At 41.3% G+C, this 15,044-nt stretch overlaps 1 protein-coding gene across 2 annotated transcripts; it reads right to left on the reverse strand.

The window, feature by feature from the left end:
• Positions 1-197: 197 nt before the first annotated feature.
• On the reverse strand, positions 198-10,179 carry nfe2l3 (nfe2 like bZIP transcription factor 3). 2 transcript variants are annotated; one of them, XR_009524197.1, is made up of 6 exons: positions 9,253-10,179; positions 7,177-7,254; positions 3,624-3,734; positions 3,024-3,504; positions 1,584-2,920; positions 198-1,531 (listed from the first exon to the last, which is right to left on the reverse strand). XR_009524197.1 is itself a non-coding variant. In XM_060044373.1 (5 exons), exons 1-5 carry the CDS (start codon positions 9,775-9,777, stop codon positions 2,148-2,150), a joined length of 1,968 nt encoding a protein of 655 aa, XP_059900356.1. In that variant the 5' UTR covers positions 9,778-10,179; the 3' UTR covers positions 198-2,147. The 2 variants fall into 2 exon arrangements, 1 of the variants encoding a protein (XP_059900356.1); XM_060044373.1 differs by having other exon boundaries at positions 198-2,920.
• Between the last annotated feature and the right edge of the window lie 4,865 nt (positions 10,180-15,044).

Below are 15,044 nucleotides of genomic sequence, written 5' to 3' on the forward strand. Positions count from 1 at the left end.
CAGGATGCACGGGATTAGGGGTGTGGTTGAACGACCATGGGTGTCTGAACATGAACGACAGTCTAATCTGTAATTTATTCTGAGGATTTCCCCTTAATCTTAAATGTATTCAGTAATAATTAAACATACACACCACGTGAATGTCATCCATTTGAACAAGAAGTGCATATGATTATTAGTAGTACAGGAAGAGGAAGGACGTTTTTAATATTTTATTTATTTTTTAAACCAAAGAATACAAAACCTTTTTGTATTGAATAGTGCAGCACAGTACAGCATTCTTCAATCACTGTTATGTCATGCTTAAACACTAACAACCAATGTCGCCTATAAAAAAATGGGCAAAAAAAAAGTGAATATTAAAGAACCAAAAGGAGTTGCACTAAAACGTTATAAATGTTGTGCATCGTTTTTCCCATTCTCTTATTTCTCTTACACACACACACACACGCACACACACAACTGCATATAGGATTTTTCATTGGTACAGTTTCTCATCAGCTCATCTGAAATGCACACTCAACACACCCTCATATACTTCGGCCATTCGTTAGTTAATGGTGAACAAGTGGTTTAGATCGACCACCTCACCAGTAAACATCTATTGTTTTAAGGGAGTGCATAACATACATGCACATAGGCAAACATATATCTCAAATGTACCTTAATCTATGCTCAAATACCGTGTGAATGTACTTAATGTCATCAGATTGGACATGCCTTGATGATAGGATACATTTTACTGTTGATTTATGGGCACTACTGAAGGCTCCCCTGACCTTGCCAGGGTCATGTGCATAGGTGTACTTGGTGTTTGACTATCCGACCTAGCCAAGAACCATTCTCTGCCATTGATGTTAAAAGCTGAGGCCTAACTCATATGTAACCTGCTTTAGCTTTAAACTGTAGTTTTTATGTGTTATAAGGACATTTATAATTTAAATACAGAGGATATCTGGTATATTCTATTCAAAACAAAAGCAGTATTTCACATGATCTTACAACATTGTGATGCCTGCTAGCTTAATTAATTGGGCAGTCAGAGTGAAATGAACTTTTAGAGTGCTGAAGTAGCTTCTGTACATGAAGGAGCAAAATAGTGATGAGTTAATCATAAAGGATCGATGGTCTGTGGATATTTTCCAGACCAACCCACACACCCTTAACATCAATGGTCATGAATAGTACTTAGTAGGGCAGAACAGCTACAAAATAATATGAGGCGTAATAATATGTATGCAAACCAGCTCTTTGAACTTACAAATGCTGCAAGTCCAACATTTCACTGGTAAGAGTGCAGTCCATGTATCACAGATACACAAATATAAAAACAAACATTTATTTCATGTAAGGCCTTCAAGTTATCTCAAAAGTATATGGTTGAATATCTCAAAATTACATAAGGGTCGACAACATCCCAATTTGGAAAATCTTTGCAGTGTTTGTGAACTGTTTATATATTCGTTTTTTTTTTAATTAATGTGCCCTGTATTAAGGAAGGTTTCTCCCACACCAGGGGTGTAGGAGAAACCTATACAAGGGTATAATTCCACAGATAATTAAATATATGTATTGCCCTCGACAGTTTCAGAGACTTGTACATCTTTCAGAAACACTTAAATAGTTACAGTCTACAATCACTTACATTGTTGGGGTGTGAAGTTAAGGTAAGGAATGGCGGGGTCGGGCGGGGGGAGATGTATATAGCCATCTATATTAAGATGCATCTAATTCACATGTCACTGTCAACCTGCCATGATCCTATATCCAAAGTCTGGCTGGTTTAACTGCAATTCCGATCGGAAAGTGGTACAATAATAAATCAATAAATTCACAAACAGAGAGAGATAGAGAGAGAGAAAAAAATGTGGCTTGGAAAGGCAAGTAAGATCTGAAATCGTCCAATCACCTCTGCCAATGATCAGTGAACCACATTCTATTGTCCAGTGTGTAAGCTACATTTTATCCCAAGAGAACATTTATTTACAGGTGTTTCTTTCAGGTTGTGTAGTCATTATCATTACCCCTTATATCTCTAAAGAGCATTTAATCCGTCAAACCCTCGGAAAGAAGAAAACCTTCACCAGAACAAGGCGAGCAAGTTCAGAAATAGGCGATGACGTCAAGTCCCAGCTGGCCATGTTGCATCACTGCTTTTTGTCCTTCTTTCTTTTATCTGTTTTACTGCCAGCTGTTGTAGAGACCGCCGGTCTTCTCACGGGCTGAACAGAGACCCGTCCGTTTGCCCCGCACTGCAGGGTGTATCTCTCTGGGTGCAGGGGTCGTCCTGAATCATCCCTCAGCCTGGACAAGACGTCCCTGCTCAGCTGCTTTATCTGGTGGCCCACCGCTCCCATCGTCTTGGCCGTGAGCTGCTTCTCCCTGAGGAGCCTGTTCCGCTGGGCTTGGAGCCTCGCCACCTCCTCCTGAAGCCCCGTGATGGCGTCCAGCTTGCGCTTGCGGCAGTTCTGGGCCGCCAGCTTGTTCTTTCCCCGCCTGCGGATGTCTCGCAGAAGGGTCACCTGTTCGCCGGAGAAGCCGTGGGCCTCGAGGACCTCCAGGAACTCGTCCACGGGCATGTTGACGATCTGCAGGGCCGTGAAGGGGATGCGGAGGGCGCGCGCCCGCATCTCGTCACGGCTCGACTCCCTGCTGTCCAGCCCCTGGTCCTCGTCGTCGCTGAGAGGCTCCTCCTTGATGCCTTTGTGGGGGAAGGACGTCGGCGAGGGCTGGTGGTACAGGGCCTGGGAGGAGTAGCTGTGGTCGTGCCACACGCCGTCGCTCAGGTCTTCGAGGGACCATATGGCGGAGTAGTCGGCGATGCCTTTGGAGTTGATGGAGTCCACCTCGCTGCTGTAGCCAGTGGCGCCGCGGTCGTCCTCGCAGTAGGAGCTGGATGAGGACGATACCACGGAGGTGCCTGGGGTAAAAACATTACACAAAGTTGAGTCCATAGTCTGAACTGACGGTTGCAATGCAGCTGTTTAATAGGGTCCTTGTAATCGTGAACAACTTTAACCAACCTGGTGAGGTGGGGCCTTGGGAGCCGCTTTCCAAGGACAGACCGGAGTCCGAGTCCAGATCTTCAAGCAGTCTCGGATTGATGCTCTCCAGACAGTTCAGCAGGTGGCTATCAATTGCATCCATGCCCCCCAGACCGAGCATGTTGATCTGGTCAAACACGGCCTCGTCCAGGCAACCGCCCATCCCATCATGGGAGCTCCCATTCCTGCTGACATTATATCCAGAGGTGAAAGGCCCGGCCAGGTCAAGGGTCATACCCGAAGAAGAGTCCAGATGCGAGGAATTTGTGGATTCCATGAGGAGGAGTGGCGCTGGTTGTTGCCGTGTGACGGGTCTGGCCTCAGCCCTCTGCGAGACCCTGCCGTAGGCCTGTGGGCCGCCCACCACCGCATCACGCAGGCTTACATCCTGGCTGATGGCTCCGGTTATATCAGGGTCCGACAGATCAGAGAGGGGCTCTGATACCAAGGAGTCCAAGTCCTGTGTGAGATGAGGGTATCATGTAAAAGTGATATAATGTGAAGTAGATAGAAACCAAGCAAAAATAAATGAAAAAATAACAAGTTTCTCAGTTTGAGGGAGTACACACAACCACTTACATCAAGATCAGCGATTTGCAGAGCGAGGAAATGACTCCAATGCTGGTTGACGGCAGAAGCATGAGGTTCTGCTGCTGGGTCAGAGAGCGATGTGTTGCCATCCAGTAGATCCTACAATAGTCCAGAAAAAGAGCCATTTATTATTGTTATACACCTAGCTGCCAGAGGTAAAATAAATACACTGCTGAATCTGACATTTTTCTGGCGATGCACATTATCAGCCCGAGTCCAATTCAACAATTGCTGTTCACTTTGAGTCTTATTGCCAACTATTCTGATTATTGTGAGGTAAATTAGCAATGACCATAACTTTGGCTACGTTCACCACGTTCACCACAAGATACTAACCGTGTCTAACTAGTGGTGAGGAAACTAGAGCTTCCCTGTAGAAGTGGAATCTTTGAAAGGCTATTTTAAACAATAGGTCAAAGTAGTGCTAAAAAAAATAGGTGTTCTTCATTATATCGAGCAGGTTAAAAAAGATAATCTTTGCATTTTCAGTATCATAAAATAGTTCAAAATCGACCAATGATATATCACATTATCCCTGCTTGAAGGAGAGACGTGTCACGTGAATCTGTGGCATGGACTTTAATGGACATAATCGGGTCTGGACATAGTCAGCCTTTCTGTGGCTGAATGTTAAATGAGGACAAAGTTAACCATTGTATCCACTTTTATTTAACAGAACAGTTTTTATACGGTACCTAAACCCATTAAAACTAAAGCAATGTTCAATTTTTGGCACGTGCCAACTGGCTAGTGGAAAGGAATCAACTTTTATTCGTGCTGTACAACCTTTTGGGTATTTGATATAAACCATCACTAGGAATGACAACCGTTAACATTTGACCAGACACCAGAACCCGTACTTGGAATTCGATACTGGAACTCAAAGGTAAATCTTTCCGGTACTTTAATTTAATAACAAAAATGTAAGTTCAGTTGTGATAGAAAAAAATGACAACAGAACATCTCAATTTCAACATTTTTATTTATTGACAACATTTTACACACAACAAAAAAATAACCCCTCTCCCCCTCCCAAACCTGTACCTACAACCTCCAGCCTAACATCGTCAGTAGCAATAGCGTGAGAACATTCGTGTGTCTCGGAGGAAGCACTGAATCCTTTCAAAGATCTAGGAGTTGTAGCAGTGAGTGACTGGCGGGAAACAAGGTCTTCTGTGCCAGGACGTAGGCTGTAACCTCTGGGGCTTTCAGATACCCCATTTCAACCAACCCACACCCGTTGCTGGTGCTTGTGCTGGTTCTCCACACCAACTCCCCAAGAGCCAGCTTGATTTTCCATAGTCTTTAGGGCTAGAGTAGAGTCACGTCAATGCGTCAGAGCATACGACCCAGTTGTCCTAGCAAGCGCCAGGAAGTTAAAATTAACTCGTTAGAATTACGCTAACCTAGAACTAGATGATTTGTTTGTGCAGAGTTGGAACCGGTTTGTCTGGCCCAGAGTCAGGAATATTTGAAAAGCCTAGAACCGGTTCAAAATTGGCGTGGGTGGAAAAGGGGTGAATGTGACACAAGGGTAGTTGGGGGACTGGGTGACCTGTCAATGAAAGCAAGAGTGTAAACAACATGACTCCGAGCTGATAACTGATCAATCAGAACATATTTAGCTATATTATGCTTAGTAAAGTTAAACCATATGCAACTGACATTTATTTGAATGTGTGTATCCAAGCCATTCACAGTCTCATATTGTAATAGGTCCAATGGTATATCACCTACAATTTTTTCCATTTTAAGGCTTCGGACATCCCAAGAAAAGCTAAGCTAACATCCACCAATACCAGTCATCTCCAATAACTTATAAAACTAGCTAATTAATTACCTGAAGATGTTGATGAAGTCGCGATGCCTCAGTTTCGTCATCCACGGAGGGTTTAGCTTCTTCTGCAGTGGCAGTAGGCGTGTTACGGTTAGCGCCGGGGCTATCAAACACCCTACACTCCAAGGCTTTGAGATATATTTCGACCAGGTTCTCAGGTTAGACTTGTTTTCCTGGCCAGCTTTGCATTTCCACATTAGGCCTAAAAAAAAATTTTGTTTGGTTCCGGTTTCCGACCGACCCTGTCAATTTATGTGCGACCCAAATTATTTTATGAGTTTTATAAAAAAAAAAAAATAATAATAATAATTTTTTTATGTAATTACGTTTTGGTACAGCACCTCTATAATTACGTTTTGGTACAGCACCTCTTCATTCTGTACAAGGATGAGCGAATTTTCTCGTTTTTAAATGAAAACAACCTACCTATCATTCGCTGCCGCTGGAAAAAATAAAATAAATTCCCTACCTACCCATGACCTCAACTGACAACCAACAGGAACCAAACTTTTTTTTTTTTTAGGCCTTACATCTTTTGCAGCGAGCATTGTCTGTGTCCAGTTTTGAAAGTGTTAACAAACACACTTGAGACCGCTTTCTGTTCTCCACGAGCTACAATGTCGTTGCATGCTCTCTCAATCTCTCTCTATACTCTGTCCAGCATACTCAATTATCCACCAGATGCGCTCTTAGCCAGGTACCAAATTTATTGAAGATGAAAAAGTACTCGGTAGTACTGACATTATTCTGTAGGTACCCTTTAAAGTACAGAGTTCAATACCCAACCGAAAAACATTTATTACAACCAGGGCCTGATGAACATTGTCGTAACCAGCTATCAGAGAAACAAACAATGTTTCGTGTTGAAAGTTAATGTCACAAATTAGGATATGATAATGGTTCAATCAAATTTTTTTACCCTGAATTCATAGAACCGTGCTAAACCTTATTTTAACCTTCTTTCAATCCGTTCAGCAGGGTTCAGTTTAGTTTCATTTTTGCATTTAATAAAAAAGGAAAGCAAAAGCAATTTGCAAGCGAAACAGAGAGATGCACGAACCACTAACCACAGACAGCTTATTTTAAAAACTGGATTTTACTGGATATTAACACTCCTTACTAAAGCAATCTGTAGTGGGGAGCAAAAGGTACAATCAGGAAAGAACGTCCCGATTGGGTGTGGCGCCATTAACGGACGAGCGGCCGAAATATCCTCTTCAACCTGTTCAAAAAAGAGGCACCTAGCTATATATGCTCGTATAACAATTGTGTTTAGGTTTTAATTAAGAAGTCCCAAACTGTGCAGGTCATGATAGCCGCAGACCTGGCTGGTGGTTTGATATTGTTACAGGCGTATTCCAAAATTCCACCATTTGGTGGTTGTCTGTGTTAATTTCAGGCCCTGATAAGCCTAGACCCAACGATGGAACGACTATCTAAAGTTTCAGAAAGTTTGGGCAGGTCATAACCATGGGGATGACATGGCTCCCAGTCCCCTCCTTTGTAAAACTCAGAACTTCATCTGAAACAGGGGGTTCACTTACACTTTAGACCAACACACTTAACAAGCCTGATTAGGTGTTCTGCTGCCAATTGGTAAGAACATGGACATAATCATACAGTACAACCGTTAAATAATCCAGACACACGTCCAAATCAGGATATGAAATGAATGCAATGAATACAATTTAGATAGGCATGTACCTCTTGCTCAAGACTTAAGCTGTGAGGCAGCTGACTTGGGGACACTCGCTCCTCCCCTCCAGAACTGCCATCGTCCTCCTTGTAGGGCACACAGAGACAAAAACATCAGAGGAAGGTCAAATTCCCATTATCGAAAATCCTTCTGTGCTAACCCAAACGAGTAGCTACATACGTAGCTCAGTGAACATAAACCAGTCATTGTTTATGAGTGGCTGCATTATACAATGGTAGTTGTTATGGTGGAAAGGACTGGACATGGTAAACATCTTAATGAGCAGTGGCTGCAACTGCTGACAGAACAACAGCAACCCTGAGAGACACTGACCACAGTCACCAACAACTGTTATCATCCTCCCTGCATATGTGTTTGAGTCAATCTATGACTTCTAAATTAGGTCAAGGTCTGTGCGGCTGTGTGTGTCACAGCTTTAGAGGATTTGGTAATAAGAATGTGTGAGCAGGTGTGTGTCTCTGTAATAATGCAAGTAACAGTGGCTGGAGGCCCCTTCAAATACCAAAATGGCAGAATAACTTACCCAGCTGTTGTACAGCCTCCACACTATATAAAATAACAGAATTACCTTCTCTTCATCCCTCAGTTACAGAGAAGGGCAACATCTACGATGACACATTCACATCAAGTTCTATAACACACACTATCATGTGGCTTCCACGTGAGGCTGTGAACCATTCAAAGCATACAATAAGTATTGGAGCTACTATAAATGTGTGCTGCACGACCCGTATTCATAAACAGCCAGATCTTAGCGGAGGATAGCTGTAGGAATCAGGAACTAGGTTTCTAAAGCTTTTTGTGCTCATGTTCCAATGCAGCTTAAAATTGCCTACACCTAACAGCAGTTATACACCATCAAAAGATGCAGGCAAGTCACTCAGGATACGTTTACAAATGTACAATCTGTTAAACTCTTTCCAACAATTGGGACAGAGTGTACCAAAACTGCTTAAGGCAACAATCAAACAAAACATAATCCAATCCAGGCCTATTCTGGTTAATGTTAGGGCATGTCCGCTTCTGTTCAAGTGGCTTACTTCTCAAAGTCAACTGCTGCAAGGATTTTGACACTACCTTTTTTTCTTGTTAAAGCTTACATTACTGACCACAAAAAGGGTGTTATTTAATGTACGAACGCCAACCTAACCTTTTAGATGACTTGCGTATAAAATGAATATATAATCAAAGTGAGGGTATTTGTATGTTCCCCACAACTTGGTCAATAGGATCTTGAATAAGCTCTAATCCTCCACTCGTCTCAGGGCCCACATATGGTGGCTGAGCCTGAAGTCAGGGGATACGATTACCGTTTCAGCTACATCAAACCACCTAAGGGGCTCCGATCCACACTGCAGCTGTTACTCTCCTGATCCAACACTGAAAATCTGCATTACGATGGACAAAGAGTATGCCCTCGAGGTACTAAATACAGGGAGGGTCCCTTCCTAAGCAAAAACTACATCGAAGTTTGGGCTTTTCAATGTAAATCAATGATTCACTATGCTCTAAAATGTTGGAGATTACTGAATAAGACAAAAGGAAAAGGGGACAATCTTGGTTTAACCGTCCTAGGTAAGTCAAGTCCAGGCCTGTCCCAAACGTTGACAGGTGCATGGGACATGTACAGATGCTTTGTTCCAAATGGTACCAAAACACGTCTGAAATCCCATCAATATAGTCAAATAAACTATATTAGTCACTGATTTGTATGTAAAGTTACGACAATAGGATGTCATACACAACCAGTGTGCTATGAATGCGTGATTTACTTTCACTTTGAAAATCAAACTGTCCATGTTATTAACATAAGGTAAAACTAACAACATAGGCCTATAGGGGTCCAAATCCGCCTTGCATTAAGGGAAACTTCACGAACTGCATGAATACAAGCTAGCTTGCTGCTCGTCAGCCATCAGTAAAGTTGTGTTTACAGGACACCGTTGGTGTACACCATACCACAGTAAACTATATAACAGAGTGCATACATATTTGGCAACTATATATGGCCAAATAAATACAAATAGTCATCCCTCACAACGTTACTCTGAGTAAAGACTGACCTCTTCGGGTAACTGGCAGGCTCCAGAAGTGCAAGGCCCTTGTTCGGCGAGATTTTGTGTGGTTTGGCGTTCTCCTTGGCTACTGCTCTGCAGATGTTTGCCTTCGTCGTTGGCATTGCTCGCGGTGCTCCCCACCTCTAAGTTGATGTCGATTCTGTTGTTGCCATTTGATGAGTCTCCTGGGTCAGGCTGATCACTGTCAGATACCTGGTGCACCAGCCATGTGTTCAGCTGTGTGGGGAACCTTGGAGAACCCAAAGTACGCACCTCGTCTAGAAGCCGACGAGTAGCAAAGAAATAGTCCAACTCGGGACATTTGGGATGCACGCTATATCCGTCTAGGTTATCTCTCAAACTATGGAAGGGCGTCTGGGTATAAGCAGAGCTGGGACCCAAGTTAACGTCAAACAGAGGGGGGTAATAGCCATTCAAGTAGCTATCGACATCAACACGAACTCCAATCAAACTAAGCAAGATCGTAAACTGGATCAGGCCTTCTGTGAAATATTTTTTTGCGATTTGCATTTTATAGTTCTACTAAAACTTGCTACGGCTTATTCAATTCCTATCGTAAATTATCCTATATCTAAATGAACAAAGAAAAAACACGAACAAAAGAGCACGAGTTCTCCTGTCAGACAAAGAGGTCCGCCCGTGCCGGTGCGATAGCTAGCTGCTAGCTCTTAGCTTTCAGTTTCGGGTGACAGTTACCGTCATCTTCCCTTAATGAAATAGTCCACACCGTTATTCTCGTATCACATAAAACACAACGGCCGTCAAATGAAAAAAATAACCTAGCGAACTAAAGACAGCGAAACGAACGTAAGATTTCCCATTGTATAAAGTATATGAGCCTAGCAAAGTAATGTACCGGTAGTGTGGCGAGAGGACATCAGTTGAGGATTTGCATAGCTAATACTGAGGGCCCGCAAGCTTCCACCGCAACAGAGTTTGATTGGCTGACAGCGCAGCCTGTTGTGCTTTTGGCCAATGGAAGAGCATGCCCAATGTTGTTGATCGTCGTCAGATCCCGTCCTATAATAACCCATGTTCCCACCCATTTGTTAACGATTGAGAGACCTACGTTGAATCTGCTGCATATTTATTGGATGTGGAATTATTTCTTCAATTTAGGATTCAATAAGTTACATTTATTTCTCCTGACTGAAGTCGGACAATGCCTTACTTTTAAAGTGAACACTTCGATTATTCCATTGGTTGTCCCGTTTGTCCCACTGACCTGCTTTGGATCCACCTGTTCTGCTGCCCCCACTGGTAGATACATGGATTGCACATTGAGCTTGGGGAAAACTAAAACCGAAGACCACCCACAACATTGTAGATTGCCTACTCGTTTCAGATGTACTTTTACAAGCTTTACGGATATTTTTCTGCTACACTGACATAAAACAACGTGTTGTATTGTTAATAAACCATGTATATATTTAGCAATAGTCTCATCCAGAAGTCTGTAATATTGAAATCAAAATTATTAAGCAAGTATATACACTTCAATGCCATTAAATTACAATGCATTTTCTATGTATTATTATGGTTTACTTAATCATGAATATTATTCATGATGGCCATAACTACATGGCATCTATGTCACTTAGTCTAGCTGTGTCTTGTTGATGGTGTGTTTGTTAATACCCGGAGGGGATAATTAAATTTGACCTGACTTGACATAGAACCAATTAAAGACTTTAACTGTTTTTGATATTTGATATGAGAGTACTAATTACTTTTTCAGTTTCTTTTCTTTTAGCACTGTGAAGTCTTCCAGGTGTCCAGAGAAGGTGCCTTTGAGTAGTTAGTTGGTTTTAACTTGGACTGTAATAACGTTGAAACAGGTTTACTTAACTAGCCCAAGGTTATCCAAGATTTATAAAGAGCCTGAAATCTCTACTGAATTAATTATATCTAAATTACTATACTTTGCATATACGTCCTTAGGACATTCCAGGAGGTTGTGTGTGTGTGTGTGTGTGTGTGTGTGTGTGTGTGTGTGTGTGTGTGTGTGTGTGTGTGTGTGTGTGTGTGTGTGTGTGTGTGTGTGTGTGTGTGTGTGTGTGTGTGTGCTTGTGTGTGTGTGTGATTGTGTGTCTGTGTGTGTGTCTGTGTGTGTGTGTGTGTGTGTGTGTGTGTGTGTGTGTGTGTGTGTGTGTGTGTGTGTGTGTGTGTGTGTGTGTGTGTGTGTGTCTTTTTGGTGAGAATATAAACATTTAAAGACAAAACGTATTGTGAGGGATTTAATTCATAAAATATTTATTGATACTAACTAATGTACACAAGACACAATTGATACATAGCTTTACAGCTTAATAAATTAGGCAATATTACTTTACATTATGTTTCAAGAGTGTGTGTATCTCGAGTAAGGGCTGAATTACATATCAAAACCTCACAGCTATAATTGTAATTGTTTTACCAGCTAGATGACGATGAAAATAGGAAGTCTGCGTTTCAAATGTATGAAACAAACATTGCCCATATTTTTGTAAAGTTTGAATCTGTTTAATTTCACTTTCATTTCTTTAATAGAAGGGAGTGATGGAGTACTATCGGGGTCAGCCATGTTACATTTGCGACACCTGCTGGTGGATAACATGTATAATTGAATTCTTACCATTTTGTCAGACAAAGCAATATTATTTATTTATTAGACATTTTTCATATCCAAAATCTCTTTGTCGTCCTAATGAAAGGTTCATGTCTGAATGTAACTTAGAAATCGATTTAATACACCATTTTATTAATAATGTGAGAAAAGGTTAGAACAATGACAATCTTTAGGTCTATGAAAGTATATCTCAGGACCATTGGAAGTGTTGTCAGACTCTTCTTCATTGATACTTCAAAGACCAACACATAAAAGATATTCCAAAACATTACGACCCAAAAAAATGCTGTTGTTGCAGTTATTGGTCATAGTACTGTAGCCTTCCCAAACCCTTAAACCTTTTATAACTTAACGTATTCATTGATGCGGTCGTTCAGACGGTTATTTCACCACATGCTTCAGGAAATAAAGGCACATTTTGTCTGTCCCTACCTTTGTGAACCGCCAGTGAGCCTTTTCAATAGTAAACAATTCCAAAAAGAAATAAGAACAATGCTACCAGTATAATGAAGTTATTATAGGCACTTTCCATTTCTGTATAAACCTCTGACAAACAAACGTCTACATAGAAACCCACCACACGCACCCAACTCCCCAGCCACACGCACACACACACGCACGCACAGACACACACGCACGCGTGAATGCACTCACGCACGCACGCGCGCACACACACACACACACACACACACACACACACACACACACACACACACACACACACACACACACACACACACACACACACACACACACACACAATCTAAATCTAAAAAATGATGTTGAGTTCCGCCTCATTTACGCATTGCAAATCCCCACGTTGGTTCGAGAAGTTAAGAATGTCTAGGCCTATGTGTAAAAAGAAAAAGAAAAAAAAAAGTAGATTCTTCCAAGATACGGGTATGGTCCAACTGATCCGATGCCAATATGCAGTAACTTGATTAATCAACAAGTATTTTCATAACGATGTGAAACACATTTAAATCAACTTTGTGAAGTTCTGACAGATTTATTGCCGAGCACTCTTAAATCACTGCATAAACTTCACCCAGACGAAGCGGATTGGTTGAAATGTAGGGGACGTATGAATCCTACAGAAAAACATGCGCAATGGTAATGCCGCAAGGAATGTTGGGTAGGGACGAGGCTCTCGTAAAAGGATTGGGAATCAAGAGGAGCTGAGCAGCCTTGACATATCCCAGTAGCCTATTATCATAGACATCACTGTAAAGTTGTGCAGACATTGTCATCAACTTGATTTAATTGACGATAGGTAGTCCTATTAATGTAGGCCTATGCAACAATATTAAATATGTGTTTAGAGACATTACAAACGTTAGGCACTATTAATATATTAGCTAGGCCTATCTCTTATTCTAGTAATAACATAGGCTACGTACCTTTGGCAAACAGATATAAGAAAAACGTAATTCTACAAAGAGAACATCTAGTCTTACACCTTTGGATATTGAGGAAATGTAACCTACAATGCATTTTTGTGCAAATATTATTGGCTGCTTTAGTATTTCTTAACTTACAGCCTATGTTTGTTGTTAATGCAAATCCTAAGTAAACTACTTGAATATATTCTTTAGGCGCGTTTATAATCAGGCAAAAAAAAGTCTGCTTGTTGAAAATCCCCCCCAACCCCTTCAAGTTTACATTTTGAGGAGCATATCTGATCAACTGTTTTTTAAAAAATGTAATATGGGTTATTATCTTTATTTTATTTCCAGAGCATATATTTATTATATATTAAGGCATATAAATCCTTGGATAGGATTTATAGGACTCGTTATGACTACTAGGCATTATACAGTTAGAACATTAGGGCAAAAGTTTAATTTAAAGCCTAATTAACGGGTTATATTCAAACGCCTTAATAAATAATAAATAATCAAATTGCTAGACCTTCATTAATTAATTAAACAAAAACTGTGCCACAGATTTACATTAATTGTTCAACAATAGTCGTTCACCAGTCAAATACGTTTGAGGACGAACGTTTTTAACTGACTATTACATCCGTAAAAAGTACATTTTATAGATAGGCTAACTAGTTTATTTTACAGAGTAAGAATTTAGGAATTGTTGTGATTATTTGGCCGAGATTTAGAATAGGTGGCCGGGCCCGGTGTCTGCAGCTCTCTCTCCTTCCTCCTGGAGCCGATACGGAGCTCCGTCTTCCAACTTGCAAAACAACAGACTGGCCGCTCTCTCACCAGAAATGCATCGGCCACTTGATTGACGTCTGCATTCATCCAATCATACCCACGAATCCAAATACTGGTGTTCTATTCGTCGGCATGCCAAACTTGAAACGCTGCCTTGACCTATCACCGAGAGCTGATTACCATGAGCAAACGTTCACAGACCCTGTGGCGCCCCGCAGTGGAGGCACATGAAACCGATATTACTCCAGGTACTGCTCTGTAAATTGAGTTGTAACAATAAAAATGACCGATACCAACTTTCAACTTTTATTTATTTTCTTTTAAGCGCTGGACTTTGTTTTATGTTGATGCACTCAAAATACCTCTCCACATGCTGCGACCCGCTGCTACACAGGAAATTAATTTCACTTACATGTTTAAAATTCTCTGGGATCCTTCTTTTAGCAGTGTCAGCATAATTTTATTTTCGCCTCAAATAAAAGTTTATTGTGGTCTTATTTTTTAAATTCCAATTTGATACATTTGAGTCAAACATGTTAGTTAAACCCCTCATCCCATAGCAATTCTCAACTCTAAAATAAGGTTTCAAGTGAAGTTCAAACGTGTTGTGTCCACTTGGGGGCGCTAACGGCTACCTTATACCACAAGAAGAGTCCTGTTCAATTTTGACCAACAGTTCAACTTCAAACCCCCGTTCTTTCAGCATATATCCTGATTGAAATAAGTCAGTCCCCCGACAACTAATGAGGGAACTGTATTTTAGACAAAGAATAGATAAATCTCAACAAATGTTTGACCCCATATAACTCTTTCTCTCTTCTCTCTCTCTCTCTCTCTCTCTCTCTCTCTCTCTCTCTCTCTCTCTCTCTCTCTCTCTCTCTCTCTCTCTCTCTCTCTCTCTCTCTCTCTCTCTCTCTCTCTCTCTCTCTCTCTCTCTCTCTCTCCCTCTCTCTCTCCTCTCTCTCTCTCTCTCTCACTCTCTCCCTCTAGTGTTT

The sequence above is a fragment of the Gadus macrocephalus genome, chromosome 22 (genome assembly GCF_031168955.1).
Source record: "Gadus macrocephalus chromosome 22, ASM3116895v1".
Lineage (NCBI taxonomy): Eukaryota > Metazoa > Chordata > Actinopteri > Gadiformes > Gadidae > Gadus > Gadus macrocephalus.

What these genes read in the sequence shown, in the direction of transcription:
- nfe2l3 (XM_060044373.1), bottom strand. Translation starts at nt 9,777, where the DNA reads ATGCAAATCGCAAAAAAATATTTCACAGAAGGCCTGATCCAGTTTACG. An exon ending in CCTGCCAGTTACCCGAAGAG is followed by an intron (nt 7,255 to 9,252) that starts GTCAGTCTTTAC and finishes GTGCCCTACAAG; the next exon opens with GAGGACGATGGCAGTTCTGG. An exon ending in TGCAAATCGCTGATCTTGAT is followed by an intron (nt 3,505 to 3,623) that starts GTAAGTGGTTGT and finishes CATCTCACACAG; the next exon opens with GACTTGGACTCCTTGGTATC.